A 19,224-nucleotide genomic window follows, 5' to 3' on the forward strand; every position below is an offset into this window, starting at 1 on the left:
TTAACCGAGCTGCACAGTAGAACTGCGCAGTAGTCTTCGGTCATAACTGAACATTGAGAACTTGTGGTATTATAGAGATGACCATCACCCCCACACGGGGGTAATTTTTTGTAATTTCACAATCTATGGCCACGTTTTTGGTGAAGGTGCATTTGCACAAAGACGTTGTATTCCGGCAGAAAATCAAACTAACTAGAATCTGCTTTAAGCCTATAATTCTTTTGAAATACTTTACTTGCACTTGTATCAATTATTATTATTTTTTTTTTTGTTTGCCATACGATCTGAAACCATCTCAAACCATCTGTCAAAGACTTGAAATGCAAGTAACTGGTTTTATATTTTGGATTTTTTTTGTCTTTTGTGTAATCAGCTGTTTGATCATGTGGCTGAATGTTTGGCTGACTTCATGGATCAACTGAAAATCAAAGAGAAAAAGCTTCCTCTTGGCTTTACGTTCTCCTTTCCCTGTGAACACAACAAAATGGATGAGGTATGTTAAATCTTGCAGTTTTCTTTCATTACAACGAATATTTTGTACTGAGGTGGAGAGTGTACCTGCTTGTATACACACACACACACACACACACACACACACACACACACACACACACACACACACACACACACACACACACACACACACACACACACACACACACACACACACACACACACACACACACACACACACACACACACACACACACACACACACACACACATATATATATATATATATATATATATATATATATATATATATATATATATATATATATATATATATACACACACATATACACACACACACACACACACACACACACACACACACATTGAGACCTGGGGTGGGAGTGTATATATATATATATATATATATATATATATGGAGAGAGATGGGTCGGTGTCAGAAAGAGGGAGAGGGGTGAGATATTCAGGCAGATGTGATGCCCCATCTTATCGTCCATTCGAGAGACAGCACACACGTTGATGAATCACCCTGCCTGTGAAACACTAGGATGACAGTTTATAGCTTGGTCGGGATTCAAAAGCAGGCTACAAAGAGTGAGCATGAGTACCTCTCGGCTTTCCTGCCATGGTGTTGCGATTCATTATTTCCCAACTGAAAATTTTTTTTTTCTCATTGTGATCATATCATTTCTTTTGCCTTCCTACCTCCGGAGCAGAACCATGGTATCGCCATTGAAACTTGAAGAACACGTGCCAAGTGGCTTCACCAAACAATGCACGGAATGGTTGAAGAAAATTTTTAAAGCGAAATTTTTTTATTTGTATTTATCTATGCTGAAGTGACAGGTCGTATAATGGAAGAACAAAAAGGGAAAAAATGTCGTGGAGAATAAAATTTCACATTTTCAGCGAGCCAGCCACCACCTGTTGCATCGTAGAACAACACGTGGGCAATGCAGGGGAGTGATCCTTGAACTTTGTTCAAGTCGATCTTTATTCAGTATTCGGTGACTGCGAATATTGTAGCGCACTCGCCAAATGGCTTCAGCACTCAAACTAAATGGTTGATAATAAACGGCTCGCTTGGCACACGATTAGCAATTGTTGAACCGTCATTAAACATACACCTCCTGCAGATGCCCGCAATGTCAAACATGTCTGAATTGGGCAAATTAACACTTTTCTAGGAGATGGCACTGCTTATAAGATCGATTCTGGACCTTAAATTTTTGTGAAATTTTGTGAAAAAAATGAAATAGTGCAACAAACGCTGACGTCTCTGGGCGTTTATAAGCATTGCAATGTACCCAGCGATTCGTAGCTGTGATGAACAGGCATTCTTTGAGTCGGTGAGGAAAGTGAAAAAATAAAAAAACTATCGTTAAGAAATTTTTGTGGCCTGTTCCAATTTAAGGCATGGTTGAGCAGGCCAAAAAACATGGCGGCTTTAGACCCCGGAGAGATGACCGAGCATATGCCCTCAGACCCCAAAGAGCGAGGTGGTTGAGGATCGCCTGATGAAGGATATAATTAAATATGACCATTAATTATCTTCAAAAGTGGTGTTTTAATTAACCCACACCCAATTTTCACTCTTGCACTTCTTCCGAGTTCTCTTGCTATGCATGCAAAGTTTCAGGCTGCTCGGATTAATGGTTTTGGAGTTATGGAGGACACACACACACACACACACACACACACACACACACACACACACACACACACACACACACACACGTATATATCAATGATTACAGAAAATTGGTGGATTTAGAATGACTTGTCCAACTTTTGGGAATTTGATTATTTTTCTTTTCAATTATCCTGTCCAGTGGTTCATTGGTGCATGAGCGTTATCTTATAAACAAGTCATTTTCTGAATTTGTGTTTGTCTGTTTTTGAAATGCCAATCACGCCAAATTACTGGGCCAATTGCTACCACACTTGACACATCGACCAAATTGGACCTCCTGTTGAACATCAGCAACTTGTTTTTTTTAATGACCATTAATAATGATGATGTCGCTTCATTTAATTCTACGTTGTATTGTGCAAGTTTGTGGGTGTGGCCTCGACGTCACCGACTTTCATTGGTTTAAACTTGCATATTACGTCATGCCTCACGTCATTCCGTCCTGTCTCACCATAACCAAAACTTCCTGTAAGTTTAGTCAATCTTATTGAAATTCTCTCAATATAATTTATGCATAATAAATTGCTATTTTGATGCATAACTACCCCAAACCTGAAGAGAATGTGGAAGTTGATTCCACAGGTTGGGGGGGGGGGGCGGAAGGAGGATCAAATGAGTGGAAGTGAGCAGCAATCCTGGATTTAGGTACTTTCACCAGAAGGAGGATGACTGTGGACTGCTTGAGCCTTGCAGAAATCATGGGGGGACAAAGCATGCATGGAATGAGCAGAGGGTGCAAGACCATTCAGGAGATGGTAGATGACAGAGAGACCACCGAACTGTCTGTGATGGCAAAGTGATAGACCCATAGACTTGGCTTCATCGCAGGAGATTCCAATGATCTTGAAAGCCTTAGTTTTCATGGCATCAAGATGTAAGGTAAGGGAGCCACCGCAGAGGGAAGAGCAATACTCCATCAAGTTGTGGATGAAGGTCTTGCAGGTGGATAATTCAGGTGTTCCAAGGAAGGACATTGTGCGACGTAGGGTGCCCAGTCTCCATCTGGCTTTGGAAGCCAACTTTGAAATGTGGTTTGCCCAAGAAAGATCATGGTTGATAGTGAGACCCAGGAGTTTGAAGGACTGAACTTCCTCAAGAGAACTGCCAAGAAAGTAGATAGTAGGTTTTGCCAGACGGTCCTTTCGGAGGGAGAGTGTGACATTTGTCAGGCTTGAAAGTCATATTCCAAGTGTTTGACCAGCTTGTGATTATTTTTTCAAGGTCTGAAGATAAGGAAGAGGCTACAACCTGCCTGTCTGAAGGATGAGAGAAGTTCTGGCAGAGGGTGGAGTAATCAGCAAATGGATAAAAAGCATTTTCCAGAGTCAGAGAGATCATAGATGAAGATCAGGAATAGGTCTAGGCCCAGAACACTGCTTTGGAGCACTCCATCCTTGGCATGGGGAGGGTAGGTGAAAGGATTCCATTGAGAGCCACACATTGGCTACAAGAGTAGATGAAGTCAGTAAGCCATGTGTGGAGTTGGCCTTAGATACCCTCGACAGAGTTTGGAGAGTAAGGCAGGATGGCAGACTGTATCATGAGATATGTGCAGAGTGATGGTTCTGATCTCATATCTGACATTGAAAGCTTTTGTTGGGTGAGTAGAAGCAGTGGGTTCTGATAACAGGGATAAGCTATGCTTGAACAAGTAGATATGAGTGCATGCATTTGCTAAGTTGTGACTATTTGATTTTAAAATATCTCTGAAATATTGCTGCCAAGTGGAGACCTAGTGCATTTCTGCAACGTTAATATGCAGTTTCCGATGTGACTTACTTATGTAGTGTGTTTTTTTTTCAACATTATCTCCACATCTATACACACTCTGTCTACACACACCTCATATCAATGAGGAACTATTCTTCCTCTAAGACTGGTGTCAATCTGTGTCGATGAACACAATGGATGGAGTTGACAATATTTATCGAAGTACAATGGATCTTAGCCTTCAACTCTGGTATTGGTATTTCCCCCTCTCTCTACTGTTCCTTTTGTGCTGTTGTATCCTGATCCATTCAGTGTGCTGGTCATAGTTCTTCCACGAGCCTCGACTGTGTATATAAAAAAGTATGCTAACCACTGTAGGAAGTGAATGGAAGCTGATGTTTCGGGTGGTTAACCAGTGGGTGCATCTTCTAGTGTCTTAATAATTTAATATTCTCGTGTTGGTTTTTTTCTTTTACTAACAAAAGTTCCAAGTAATTACTAAGATGGTCAGATGCAAAGCCATGGCAGCCATCCTTTTGTGTTTGCCACAAAACTTGCTGGGAAAAGTACCTCCCACATCTGTGAAATCTCATTATCTGGAAATGAGATCAGATTTTCCATTTGACACTGGTTGATTGCAAAAGCAGGTTGGAGGAGACCCGAATCAGCTCAAACCTGCGTTGGGTGGTGCATTTGAACAAGGTATTCGTATATTTCCAGTCAGAAAACGGTAAAACTACCAATATATGTTTTATGATTGTCTTGCACTTTATTCTCAAATTGGTGCTCAATTTTTTTCTTTTTCTTTTTTTTTGTACACTCTGATGGCCCACTTTTGGCAAGAGAAGCTCTCAGGGCTCACTTTCTCATAAACTGATATTGAATGCTGCCATTCAAACCTCTGGTTAAGCTTGGCAGAATTCAATAATTTTTTTTTTTTTTGAAGGATAAAAGTTGTATTTTTGAGCATTTCTGTGGATGTTAATCGATTTAAAATTTATGTTACGTAAAACTATGGAAAGGAGTAGGATGCCATTAAATATGTCTGGCCCTCCTGTGGGGTTATATGAGGGCCACACTTATTTAATGACGATACAGTTTTAACATTTTTGAAAAAATTTACACACAAGGTGTCTACTTCTACCAAAGCTGTCTAAACACTTTTGTGCACCCCATGCATCCTCTCCTGCCCCTCATTCCTCCCCACACCCATTGTTTGTCAAAGTCTGCCTCTATCTTGGTCTTCAACTTTGCTGTTGGTATTTCTCCTCTCTCTCAACTGTTCCTTTTGTCCTGCTGTGTCCTGATCCGTTCAGTGTACCAATTCTCGCTCTTCCGCAAGCATCGACTATGTATACAAAAAAAATAAAATCGCATATCAAAATATAAAAAGTAAATATCCTTAAATCACATACTTGTTTAAATTATTCCATGCATTTGGTATTGACCAAAAAAAACAAGTGCAACCCGAATAGAAAAGGGGAAAAAATCTTGGGTCTTTTCTTCGAGGTACTAGTACTGTTGTATTTATTTGCTAGAGTCAGTACTGCTGGCTGCAGATAAATCCAGATTTGCCTCGTGGAGCAAGTTTATTTTTGCCCATGGCTAGTTATATATACCCCATCATTCTGGCATGGACACAGTAAGCCATATGCACAGGCAAAAATTGCGTCAACCCTCCCTTGCGGAGCATTCATTGGCTGTGCTCATGTTCTGGATATGGATGGTACAGTATTCCTTGTGTAATGAAACGGAAGACCAAGAAGGAACGTGAAGAAGCAAAAAGTAAAGATGGCGTCATCAGGAGGAAGGAACCTGGATAAGACTTGGGTTTCAGCCACTACTCCCCAACCCTCAAACCCATCCAGGAGCAGCCAAGTGAGCTTTACAGAAAAATTTCTGCAATAATTCACAAATTGCTGGTTTTTAAAAACTATATTACGTAAGTACGCAATGGGAATCAAGTCTGTGGAGAAGCATAAATGCAAAGTCAGACAGTTTAGTGAATATAGGTTTTTGTCAGTTGACCTAATATAGACTTTTATGCAATTTACTAAATTCCGTTTTCTTTTATTTTTTCCCTCATGTCAGATACAGTTTTCCATTTCAAGTCACTGATTCCGGAAACAACTGAAATCAATACAGTACATAATAAAATAAAAACAAAAATGTTGTGATTAGTATGAATCTTTTGGATAGTTTGGGTTTTGGGATAGTGGAATCAAAGTTTTTGACATTTTTCATGTCCACTTTCTATAAATTTTGACGAGCAATGTGTTGCAGACCTGGGGTTGGGGGGCGCGAAGACCACGAGGGTTGAACTACCTCGGCTTCCCACCAGACTCTCCGGAATCACAGGCCCGTCGCACATGAATAACTTTGTGACGTGGCGGGTCGCTAATCGACCACGTGACTTAGGGTCCTCCGTCTAATAAATGCCGTTTCCCTAAAGGTCATGTGATCCAATTACCGGGGGACACCCCCTCGGTACGCACTTGCTCAAACATAATCACCTTACCAGATCAGATGCAGCTGAGCGGAACTGCAAAGCGTGTACCGGCGAGAAAACAGATTGTTGGGGAATAACGTCCTGGCTAAATTAGGGTGTGGGCCATGCTGGACCAATGGAAGAAAACACGAAAACGAGCTGGGAAGCTTTCGCTACAACATATTTATTTACAATCCCACCCCATCCCTCTCCCTTCCATAGATCTCCGAATGTTTCTGTTCCCCACTGTTTTGTCCTTCCCGCTCTCACTCCTCTTGTCTCCTGCCCCCCCCCCCCTGTGTTGTGTGTTAGCTCTCATACGAGCCTCGACAATGTATAAAAAAAAAAATCAAGCGAGAAAACGTATGTGGCACATTAAATGGGGTTTATTCTAATGTACCACAGGGATTAGCAAGGAATTTGTGGGGTGCGACAAAAGGCAACTTACAAAAGAGGACAGAGCAGGTTTTTTCCCGACTATCTTCCACAATCTTACTTGCTCTTGGACAGGCGCAATATCTCTGTCTCTCACACTCACACTCCCACACACGGAAAGTTAGAGAGCCCAGAAAGAAAGAAGGGTGAGGATGAGCACCCTCAAAATACCTGGCATGGTCGGCTGACCAACGCGGCCCAGGACGCTTAGGGAGGGGTAGTGGGAAGGATACTGGTGTCGACGGTGTGGGAGTGGGAGTAGGCGATGTGAGGGGTGCGGTGTCTTGCCAGAGAAAAATGGGATTGCGAGTCAGTAACGTTCTTCTTTGTGCGTCTACAGAAGATGAGAGGGAGAGAGAATAGAAGAGAATAGAATAGATGCGTGAGGAGAAAGATCCCTAACCCTGCCGTGTGAAGGTCTGTATGTGGAGCATGGACTTCCGTGGGACGCTCCGCCTGAGCGTTTCCACCTCGTGATATGATGTGTTATAACCTGCTTATTTATTCGCCGGGGCTCGTGGCAACGTGCACTCCGCACTGGTCCATCTGGCTGTGCGGGGGTGACAGGACGTCGACAGCCTGGCAGGGAGTCTCGAAGGACGGCAGTCACCTCAGATCAGGTTCTTGAAGAAGAAGAAGCTCTCTGAGAAAAAGCGTGCTCTGGATGGCAATTGCACATAAATAATGTTCTGAAGAAATGAGAGATTCTAACGGTTCCACGCTACCCCTTTTATAAACCCCTGGCGAAGGGTGGGGTGAGGACTGGAAAGCGACGTGCTGTAGCCCAAATCCTGCTCCTCCATTGGGCCACAGCAGCCATAACCACACCCTGCATTGCTCTGGGACCGGAAACCAGCTCGGATGCCTACCAGCTTCGGCACGGCTCAGAGCTCCTGACTTAACATGGGGAATGCTCCCCGAGCCTGCACCCCGGCCCTGAACATGCACTGAGTGCAGTCTGAATGCCGGATGGCAGCGGACTTTCTCCGCCACCCACGGGCTCCTTCACAAGCCAAAATGCACACTCGGGACCCGAACCAAACTCCCGGATTGCCCTTCTCGAGATCTCTCCTCGTTGCCCTCAGTCCTGCCATCGTCTGATGACTGAATGGGGGCTGTATCAATTCCGGACGCTCACCCAGAACGTTCCTGGTGAGAAGCGGTGGAGCTATTGGCATCCATTGCGTGGCCAAGTATCGTGTGGCGCTGAGGACAATCCGACGCCATGCTGTGCTCCTCAAAATAGAGTGGTGAATGGTAACGATGCAGAAATACGAGGGGGTATTTGTGGGAGGTATAATATGGGAGGCGTTTGTGGTGAAAGTGGTGAGATTTGGTGAGGGAGGTGTAGAGTAATGTGAGGTGCCGGTTGGGAATTGGCGTGCAGATTCGAATGAAATAATGGCGTGCGATTCCCTTGTGCGTGTTGTGTAGTGTGCAGCGGGGATGTGGATGATCTGAGCCATGATAGGCATTGCAGTGTGCTTATTAACAATTGTCTATTGAATGGCGTGTGTGCTTGCATGCTTGTAATGTACTGTGGCTGAAAGGACAGGGTTAGAGTAGGGGTAAGAGGTCAGAGTATGAATCAAAGTGTCTGCAAGGTGGGTGCCTCGACAACTCATAACCAAACTGAAAAAACCACTTTTAAACTTCCTGTCCTAGTCGTACACCTGCTGCAGTGATAAACATGTGTCACCATGTTGCATTTTCATTCTGCGATGGATTTCACTGGGATTCACACCCTCAATTCCCCAAAAACGGATGACAGAACGTTGCTCCTCCTTGGTGCATGCTTAGAACCGAGCCACCATTTTGGAACTGCTCTACTGACGTCAGATGCTCAGTGTTGCCAGAGCTAAAACAGGCAAAACAAGACCCTTTCCCATAGATATAACATGTGTCGTCTACAACTACACACATTACATTCTCAAATTTATATTTTATTTTACATTCTCGAACATTTTAAGGTTGCTTATTGACTGCTCCTCATTGTCACTGAATGGAGAGTGCAAGCCATTTTTTACATTTTGCTTGAAGAATGGAAACATTGCTGATGCTAAATGTTGCTTCTGTGATCACAGAGCATTCTGCTACGTTGGAGCAAACGATACAACGTGGAAGATGTTGTTGGTGAGAACGTTGTTCAATTGTTGCGCGATGCCATTGAGCGTCGAGGGGTGAGTACTTTATTTCCAGATTTTTGAGAAAGTATGCAGTCGAGCATTTTCTATTTTTTTTTGAAATATCCAATTGTGAGATTTATTTGCTTTTTAATTACATGATTATTGTGATATCGTGGATGTCAAGTGATAAAATTGCAATTTCTTCGAAGACTAGCTGAAAAGACGACCCGAAGAAGCACTGTGTCACTCCAAACTGGTGATGACATCGTCAACTTGTGATGGAAACCTGATACCACATCTCCATCACTTGAAACATCATTCTTTGATTATTTTTTCTTTCAAATTATTAAATTGCTGGTAGTAAACGAAGTCCCTCTATCTCCAACAATTTGTTCTGTTCAGGAGGTATGCTTGCAGAGCCAATGAGTGTGATATCGTCTGCATTGCGATGTGAAGTTGTTTATTATTCTTTCAGGGCACTGCTTGTAAAAATTATGATGGTATGTGTGAAATAAGAGGAATTTATTTAATTTGTTTTTTTCTGTACAGAAATTGATCTAATGTTTCTTGTGAGGTTATTTTATTCATTCATTCATTATATTTTTATGCCACTTATTTAAAAAAAAAAAAATTCCAAATCCGTCAAAACCATTGCCTATCTTCACATGTGGAACATTATAATGTAACAACATTGCTGCTTCATTTGTTGACATTATAAAAAAAAAATAATGGATGGAAAGGAAAGATAATTGGGCAGGCATGAATGACAGTGGATCCTTCCCAATTTGAATCTCTCTCAATTCAAATTCAACAATTTAGATTGGAGCTTTGTTGACCACTTTTATTAATTTTAAAACTGCCAGCTCAAATCTGCTTGTGGTTTCTTCCATCTTTCATTCATCCATCCATCCATTCATCACCTTTTTGTAACATTTTGTTGTATCTATGTCGTCTTCCTTGACTTGCAGTGGGGTGTGGTTAAAATTAATGTCTATTCATTTTTTTTGCCTTTCCGTATTTTTGTTCAGTCGACTCCGAGCTTCCAACAACTTGTGATGGCGATAGACACACTAAAATATCAATCAATGTTATCAAATGGAAAAATAAATAGTTTACCTGCAATATTGATGTTGAAGTTCAACCTGTTATTGACTATTGCAATAGAGAGACTTCTCTATGGAGTGTTGCTAAGATGGAGTCCCAAATCACCCTTGCTCCCTGCCTGTCGATTGACCCAGATTCCCTGAATAACATCTGCAGTTTCAGCACAGCCCCATTATTGGAGACTACAGCTGTGGGGAATCTGTTAAAATATATATGCAATTCTGAGTCAAAAGACAAAGTTTTAAGAACATGGTTAAAATTTCAACATTTTTTTTTTTTGGCCATTTTGCTTTGTTTCATATGTGCTGTTCATTTCATTCCCATGCTATATAAATGCATGATCAAACTGTACCCGGTGCCTACGCATTGGATATGCTTCTTCACATACATGACCTCAGTGACTGGCAGACTTCAACACTTTTATAGCTTTGCCAGTGGAACACTACAATGTTTTCACAGCAAATTTCCATCACATTTCTTTTTCTTCTTTCAGATGCAGTACAAGACTGTGGGGTAGGATCATTAGATGAGGGCATGGCTATGCCACTGATGAGAGCAAGAATTTGTCCCCTTCGGTGAGAGCAAGAATTTTTAGTTTGTTCAGGATGCCGGCGATAGCTCACCTACTTTTCGAGAAGGGCACCATGGGATCTTTGACGTCAACAAACTAATGCCAGCAAATGGGATGCCCAGAGTAACGTCCATCTGAGGGACGGAAGGCTCATTGAATTACCCTGCCTTTGAGACACCATGAGACGCAGTTTATAGCTGTGTCCAGATTCAAACCCAGGCTAGACAGCTTGGAGGTGTGTGTGCATACTTCTAGCCCATCCTGCCAGCCTACACACTATTTGATGAAATTTATTTATCACATTATCAGGGTGAAGGTCATGGAATCAATAGTTGCAAGCTTACATCTTCATTTATTTTCTTAAATGACCTGATCCCTGACCATCAGTTTTGATTCCATCCCAGCCACATACTTTGGATATGCTGCTGTTTCTCTCTCAAAAATAAATGGAGGCTCTAAAGCTCAAGAATGAGATCAGGGCTGTGGGTCTGGGCATATCTCAGAAATTTGACAGTTTGGCACCCTGCTCTGCTTGCCAAGTTTTGTTCGGGGTGTTTTGGACTACCACCGTTTGTACCTTGCTGATTGATATCCACCACTCACTGTCAGCACATTAGCTTTCAGTGGAATTCTCTTGTCTTCTCTCCTTGTGGAGGCTGGAATGTCACAAGGCAGTGTCTTTGGCCAACTATTCCTCTTACTCATCAACAACCTCCTTTGTACTTTGGAAAAACCCTGTCATCTTTGCAAATGACTCCCAAAGATAATGTACACTTCTTCATCTCACCAACAAACTTACAGCAGTGGTTTTCCTCTCTGCTGACCTGGAAAGGATCATTTTCTGCCCCAAAACAGAATGTATTCAGTCCAGGAAAATGTCACATTCTCATATTGTCTCTGCAGAAGGATCATCAAATGAACCTTATATATTTTCACAATTGAACTACTTCCAGTGGTTGGTCTATCAAACCTATGGGCCTCACTATCATCTAAGATCTCCTGGACAGACCATGCATCAAAGCTGACTTCCAAAGCCACCCACAAACTGGGCATCTCCCATTGCACCAAGTCTTTCCTTGGTCAGCTTACAGGGCCTTGTCCCTCCCTCAATGAGTACTCCTCTCCCCGATGTGCTGGTGTCCCCACTTAACTTAACACATATTCTCTGCATCCTGAAGAATCCAAATCTCTCAATATCATTGACATCTCTCACAAAGCAGCAGAAGTACAGGGTCTGCTGCTCATCACAGACAGGCTAATTAATTCTTTCTTCGACTGCTTCCACTTAGGTTTTGCTCCCTCTGCTCTTTCAAGCCTCTATCCCTCCAGTCTCTCTTGATTGCATGTGTTATTCCAGCAACTTCCACTTTGTGAAACTCCCAAAGGTGCGATCGCTGCTTACCTCCATTCCTTGATTCCTTTTTTTTTCTTTCCTTTCATTTGCAGAACATACTTCCTCGATCTGTTCAATCCGTAAACCTTCAGGGCCTCGTGTTTGCACTACACCACCATCTCAAGTCATTCTCAATCTCCATTCATGATATTTTCTTTATTCATTAACCCCACCTCTCCCCATCTATTTGTGAGCCTCTCCTCTTCCTGTCTGTTCATTCCCTCCTTCTACCAGATATTGTTGTACTGTCTCACTGTTATTGGCATATATTATACCATCTTGTCACCTCACTCTTCCATCAGTCGAGGGTCGAGATTCTATATGCAAAATACTTTTTTTAAGCTAAAAATCACGTGAATTATCTGCTATCACGACATTTTTTTTCTTTTGGAAGTTCAGAAATGGTCACCAAACTTGTATTTTTACCTTGTTCGATTTACCAAGAATATCTTTCCTGATGTACATTATTTTGCCTTTGTACTGCATGTTTTACAAAATTATATTGCTCTTCCTCTAGGACTATGATATTGATGTTGTGGCGGTGGTGAATGACACTGTTGGGACAATGATGACATGCGGTTATGATGACCATCGATGTGAAATTGGCCTCATTGTAGGTAAGTCGTGCAGTAACGGTTTGTTTGTTTATGCGTGGGGGTTTGGGAGAGGTTGTCCTTCATTAGTCTGCTGAATAATGTGAATGACTGAATTTATGAGATGTTACGCATGTCAAGAAAGATGTATGGCCCAGTAAGACTGCTCTTCGCTTGTAGTGTGAACCGCTGGAGGCCATTTGTGCTCTGGACAAGGTAATTGTGAAATGTTCGTTTGAGAAGAGGAGGGTTGATAATAAGGTGGTTGAGAGGATGTCAGAGTCTGGGGAAGGAGACATTCACATTAGGGAACACATTCAGGGAAAGGATTCACTGTTATGCCTGCTGTTGGCTTAATGCTTAGGGTGGTGGGCTTGGGATCCTAGGATCCTGAGTTCAAATCCCCCTCTGCTGTTGAATTAATACCAGATGGGGTTGACTACCTGTCATCCTTCCGATGTCGGCGAAATGAGTGCCAGCTTGCTGGTATCCAGTGTCGGAGTGGCGACCCGTCCAGGATTGTACCCAATAGCCAAGGAGACTGCTTAGGCAGCACCAACGCTTCACACAGAGTATGGTCCCAATGGATGGATGGATGGATGGATGGATTCACTGTTGGATTGGTGCTTTTGAAGGCAGAGTGTTACATCACAAAGTGTGCTGTTCTTTGAATGAACATCAATTGAGATAATTGGCACCTTGGGCAAGTTGCTCACGTAGGAAAGCCAAACCGGTCGATTAATGCTGCATTTCTCTTTTTATTCTACCTTTCTTTTGCTGGGGTTTAGAAGCTGTAAGATGCATGGAAGTGCACTTGTGATTTTCAATACTCTGCAGCCGAAGACGCCGGAGGTGTTATGTTTTCGGTTCATCCGTCTGTGCGTGCGTAGCAGATTTTCGTGACCACGATAACTTGTGAAATGCTGAAGGGATTTTGACCAATCTTGGCACAAGCATGGACAATGATGCAAAGATGAACTGATTCGATTTTAAATTGAACAGGTCAAAGGTCATGTGGCCTTTGAAAATCATTTTGCAGATCATAACTCGAGTTAGAAGTAGATCTGATGTTTTCTGTCTCTCCCACCCCTCTCTCCCTCTCCCTGTGTCTCTCTCTGTCTCTCTGTCTCTCTGGCTTTCTCTCTGTCTCTCTCTCTCTCTCTCTCTCTCTCTCTCTCTCTCTCTCTCTCTCTCTCTCTCTCTCTCTCTCTCTCTCTCTCTCTCTCTCTCTCTCTCTCTCTCTCTCTCTCTCTCTCTCTCTCTCTCTCTCTCTCTCTCTCTCTCTCTCTCTCTCTCTCTCTCTCTCTCTCTCTCTCTCTCTCTCTCTCTCTCTCTCTCTCTCTCTCTCTCTCTCTCTCTCTCTCTCTCTCTCTCTCTCTCTCTCTCTCTCTCTCTCTCTCTCTCTCTCTCTCTCTCATATGACCTTTAATTGAGATCAAACATAACAATGGGTTGACATCTAATCCGGGCAGAGGCATATTCAGTGACACATTCATGTCAAATTCTATTTTCTAGCTTTTTTTGTTTTTGTTTTTCCTTGCAGGGACGGGAACAAATGCCTGCTACATGGAAGACCTCCGAAATATTGACCTAGTAGAAGGGGACGAAGGTCGGATGTGCATAAATATGGAGTGGGGTGCTCTTGGAGAGGATGGTTCTCTGGATGATTTGCGAACAGAATTTGACATTGAAGTGGATCAGAGTTCCATTAACCCTGGACAACAGCTGTGAGTTTTGTTTCCTGCTGGCATTCAAAGTAAATTGCATTAATCTTTTTAATGCTGGAAAAAAAAAGTGAATTTTTCCTTCTTCTTTGAAACCTTCTTTTTGTAGGTTTGAGAAGATGATAAGTGGAATGTACATTGGAGAAATTGTACGTCTTGTCTTGGTGAAAATGACTAATCAAGGTCTGCTGTTTGATGGAAAACTTTCACCTGAGCTCTTGACAAGGGGGAAGTTTCCAGCAAAGTTTGTCTATGCAATTGATGTGTGAGTACTTTTTTCTTTTTTTCTTTTTTCTTGGGGTACTTCTGTGAACCTCCAAGCTTGTCCCATCCTTTGCAGATATAGTAAAGCTCAGACACACTGTACCCCTGTCTTTGTTGAACTGATATGGGAATTTATTTTATGGAGGTTTTTAGCTTCTCTGGAATTTATATTCCATATAAGGTATTGTCAGCGCGCACCGTCCATCCGTCTCCTTTTTTGACTTCTCCAGCCAAACCGCTGGGCCGATCCAGTTGAAATTTTGCAGCAACGTTCCTCTCCTGACTGGTAACAGGAATGGCAAAGCTCGTTCTGGTCACATGACTTTAAGTCGGTCAAAATGGCCGACTTGGTATATTACTTCAAAAATCTTCTTCTCCAGACCCACCAGTCAGAATGCTACCAAATTTGGGTTACAACATTAGGCCAGGGTAGGGATGTTAATTTTTGAAGGTCATGCCGATCACATGACCGAAGCTGTTTTCCTCTAATGCTTGAACTGTAGTTTGTGATTTTGCTACTTAACGATAAACTTAATAATGTAAACAAACTAATTTTGTATAAATCGGGACACCACACCCTTGCCAAGACGCCATATTCTGGGGAATTGAAGCAATGATTTCACCACATAGAACATGGGCCGAACTCTTGTTTTGTTTAGTTTCGTGACCCACCTCGTGTATCTACCTGTATTTATAATGTTGTGTGAAAATATTATAGAAATCATATCTGAAACTTGTCAAGCACCAAACTTGCACATTTTTTCAAAATATGGAAAAAACACCCGAAATTGTGACAATTATCTTGTAAATATCGTCCAATCACAGCGCTTTAGACATACAGCACCATGCCCATCAACCAATCACGCGCTTCGTTGCAGGCGCTCATCAACCAATCACGCTTCGTTGCAGGCAAGCTGTAAACTCACTAGCTGGCATGGCGACGTACATGTCGTCTGATGCTGGTGCTGCCGAAGATTCTGAAGGCAGTCCTTCGGGGTTCTGTTTTATACATATCATCAACACCCACAACAAAGTAATTCCATTTAGTGAGAAAAGCATTAATAAATTTCAGGAATATGCTGCTAAGTGTATTGATGTGGAAGGAAGCCCTGAAAGTAAGGTCGCTGTCAAGGTGCTACAACTACACCCCAGCCAGCACAGGCTCGGTGTGGGGATTGCAGCTGTTGTAGCCGCCGATGCCGTGCCCTGTGTTGATCATGATCATGATGATGATGAATGTGACTGATCTGGAAGGTAGGATCTCCTTTCTACCATTAACTAATTTTTGACAGAATGGTCAAAATCAATACCCAGTGATTACTATATGATATAATCTAACTGTCATGAATCCGTCTGGATGTTCTGCTCTGAATTCTGCAATCACTTATATTTATCCTCTTTCTAGTAATCTACACTCTTCCTCATTTCCCATCCTAACTACTTCATAAAATATAGTGATGAGTGTATATCATTGCTTGAATGTTATTTTTTCAATATATGGAAAAAAGTAACTACTCCTTTACAAAAGAAGTCCACTTTGTAGTTTATACTTACAGGAAAGACAGCATCAAGAACGCTGAGAGGGGAAGTCGTTCAGTGGGTGGCAGCTTGCTAATAAAAATCTACAGTGCAGATCAGCAGGTACTTCACCAATCGAAGAAGTTTCTGGCATGTGGCGAGAACAAAGCAGGGCTGATCAGGTTTTTTTTCCAGACTTTGAGGAAGAAACCAGCTGAATGTCTGAAAAAAAGTCAAGGAGTTAATGACTCATGAATGGGAGTGCCATGAGTTTATAGATGAGAATGAGCAAATGATTGTTCGCTCTGTGCCAGAATTTGAGTGTAACCACGAAAAAGCAGATACTCGTCTTTTCCTTCACTGCCAGCGAGACATCAGCCATCAAATTCAACAGATATGGCCCCGTACCCAGTCCTAATCAAAAGTCCTGACACAGACGTCTTTATGATTGGAATCGCCATGGCTGAGCATATTGGAGCAGAGGTATTGTTCCACACTGGAAGAGGAATAGGAGGACCCTGAGTCTATCAAGGATAAGCTCACATTTGCGACCAGATGTCAGCAAAGCCTAGATATCACTACACTGTTTCACAGGTTGTGATTCGGTCAGCTCTTTTCATGGAAAGTCTAAACCCAAAGCCTTCAAGTTGTTTGCAAGTGACACTGCTTGCCATGCTGTCTTTCAAGAGTTGGGGAGTTCATTCACAGTCAGTGATGAATTGGTGAAAAGTGCAGAGAAATTTGTTTGCAAAATCTATGGGCAGGACTGTAAGAAAGTCAATGAAGCCAGATACAATCTGTTACTTATGTTAACCAAATCAGGGGCATGTCTTCCACCCAATGCAGATTCTCTCAAGAAGCATGTCATGAGAGCAAATTACCAGGCTGCTGTACACACTGGATGTCTGGAACAGTTTCCACCAATTTCTTGTCCAAATGGACATGGATGGAAAGTTGTAGATGAATTAGACATCGACTGGCGTGATCTGCCTCCAGCTCCGAGCAGCTTGCTTGAACTAACATATTGTTCATGCAAGAAAACTAGCTGTGAGAAGCCGTCTCGTACAGGCAAAGGAACATGTTCTTGTCGACGGCATGGTGTGTCATGTATGGAGCTTTGCAAGTGTGTTGACTGCAGAAACTCTATTACCACGAAAGAGTTAGATTCTGATGACGAAGAATCAGATGAGGAGTACATGCTCCATGACACAGTGACCCTGTCATCATTGTGTGATACCAGTGTTTTACATTGATGCACATGAACATGTTGAACATGAAATAATTCATTTCAAAGAGAGGCTACTATTTTTGCTTGTACTTTTAAAATGAAATGATTAAAACACAATGCGAGTAGTCTCCCTATTATATGAATACACAGACATCAGAATTCCCACAGAGTAATAAATACACAGCTATCTCAGAATGGACACAAGATGGTGCTATAGGTTTTGCTAATTAGCATAACTAATTAATGTGCAACTTTTTGTACTGCCGAGTTGTGAATTCTTTCTAAGTGATTTTTTAAAAATCTAAATATATGCAAAATTTCAGGAAGATACACGAGGTGGGTCACGAAATTCAAAAACTAGACACATTTTGGATGTTTGGCCCACGGTCTAACATCGCACCCTCTAACTCATAACTCATCGCACACCTAATTTTCAAGTTTTTTTGGAGGTTTTTTTGTCAACATTTCGAATAGTCTTCGGAATTTATGACAAAAAAGACCCACAAAAAATGCTCCCCTCGCTCTGCTTGGCAAAATTATATTTTTTACTGCAATGTAAGTATTTGCACCTCTCCCTCACCTAAAATCATGTATCCACGCCTGCTTTAGGTTATTCCCAAAAATTATATAACTGTGCTTCATCCCTTTGCCTCTCCTCTCTTCTACTCTCATTGACACTATCCTGCCTCTGCCCCCCCCCCACTCCATGTCCTTCCTTCCATATTCTTTCTCTGCCACTTATTTACATATTTGTGGTGTTTGTCTCCTTGCTCCCTTTTGAACCCCCTCTCTCTCTCTGTGATCTGCTGCCCTATGTGGTATCTTCTTTGATTGTGGATTTCTACACACCAAAAAGAAAAACCTCATCCATAGTCTTTCTTTCATTGTCTCTCCTCTACCTCGCTCTGTATATTTCCTGGTTTCCATGTTTCTCTCTTCTTTCTCCTACTGTTCATCAACCTTTGTTTGTCTATGTCTTGTCCCCCATTGCATTACCGTCTGTGTATTGCCTTCGACCCTTTATTACCTCATTCTTAAATGAGCCTAAACTTTACATGCAAAAAAGGTCCAATTCATGCAAAGAAAATTTTCCCCATAATGTTGTATTGCATAAACTTACAAGTACAATTTTCATGCTGTTTTTCGCCTCAGATCGAGCAAGAATGGTGGTTGTCAGAAGGCGCATGAGATCCTGACTGAAGAACTAGGAGTCCATGCTACCAATGACGACTGCGCTGCTGTGCAAAGAATCTGTAACATTGTTTCTGGACGATCCGCCCATCTTGTTGCTGCTGCTCTTGGGGCTATTATCACTCGTTTGCGCGAGAACCGTGCTGCCAAAAAAATTCAAACTGCTATTGGTGTCGATGGGACTGTGTACAAAAGTCATCAACTGTAAGTGTTTTAAAAGTCAGTATTAATTCTCTTTTTTATTTTTGAACCGTTTCATTATGAGGTGTTATCTTAAAGAGACTTATTGAGAGAATTGCATATAGTTTTGTGAATGCTCAGAAAAAAGCAGAACGAGGGAAACGATGAACACATGGATTTGATTGATTACTTCGATGAGCATTGGGTAATGTCCACAGACCAAATGGGTTATCTTGGAACCTCAGTTGATTATTTGGTGAGTTGACTTAGATAATATGCAACATCATCAAAACAAGTGGATTTACTCATCAAATAGAATTTAATAAAAAAAGAAGATATGCATCTGTGGTAAAGGGGTGGTATTCGGTCGTTACTTATCCAGTCTCAACCAAACTTGACAAGAGGACTAAGGGTCACATTATGGAGGGTTCATTCCCCACCCCCCCCCCCACTCCCCAACAGGGTTTTCTGCCTTGGAGAAAATCCGTGGCAAGTTATATAGGTAGCTTATTGTGACGTTTTTTTCAAGGCC

The 19,224-nt window shown here is 42.0% G+C and overlaps 1 protein-coding gene across 1 annotated transcript in view; it reads left to right on the plus strand.

Annotated features, from left to right (window-relative positions):
• Window positions 1-205: 205 nt before the first annotated feature.
• The window catches only part of HK1 (hexokinase 1), a 90,366-nt gene continuing 71,347 nt past the window's right edge, over window positions 206-19,224 (plus strand). The window contains exons 1-6 of the mRNA XM_085895763.1: window positions 206-493; window positions 8,885-8,980; window positions 12,512-12,611; window positions 14,131-14,314; window positions 14,421-14,576; window positions 18,474-18,716. Coding sequence (XP_085751889.1) covers window positions 410-493; window positions 8,885-8,980; window positions 12,512-12,611; window positions 14,131-14,314; window positions 14,421-14,576; window positions 18,474-18,716 — 863 coding nt within the window. The 5' untranslated portion in view covers window positions 206-409. The remainder of the gene's footprint in view (window positions 494-8,884; window positions 8,981-12,511; window positions 12,612-14,130; window positions 14,315-14,420; window positions 14,577-18,473; window positions 18,717-19,224) is intronic.

Source organism: Eptatretus burgeri, chromosome 9 (genome assembly GCF_056783735.1).
Source record: "Eptatretus burgeri isolate ZD-2024b chromosome 9, Ebu_testis_v1, whole genome shotgun sequence".
Lineage (NCBI taxonomy): Eukaryota > Metazoa > Chordata > Myxini > Myxiniformes > Myxinidae > Eptatretus > Eptatretus burgeri.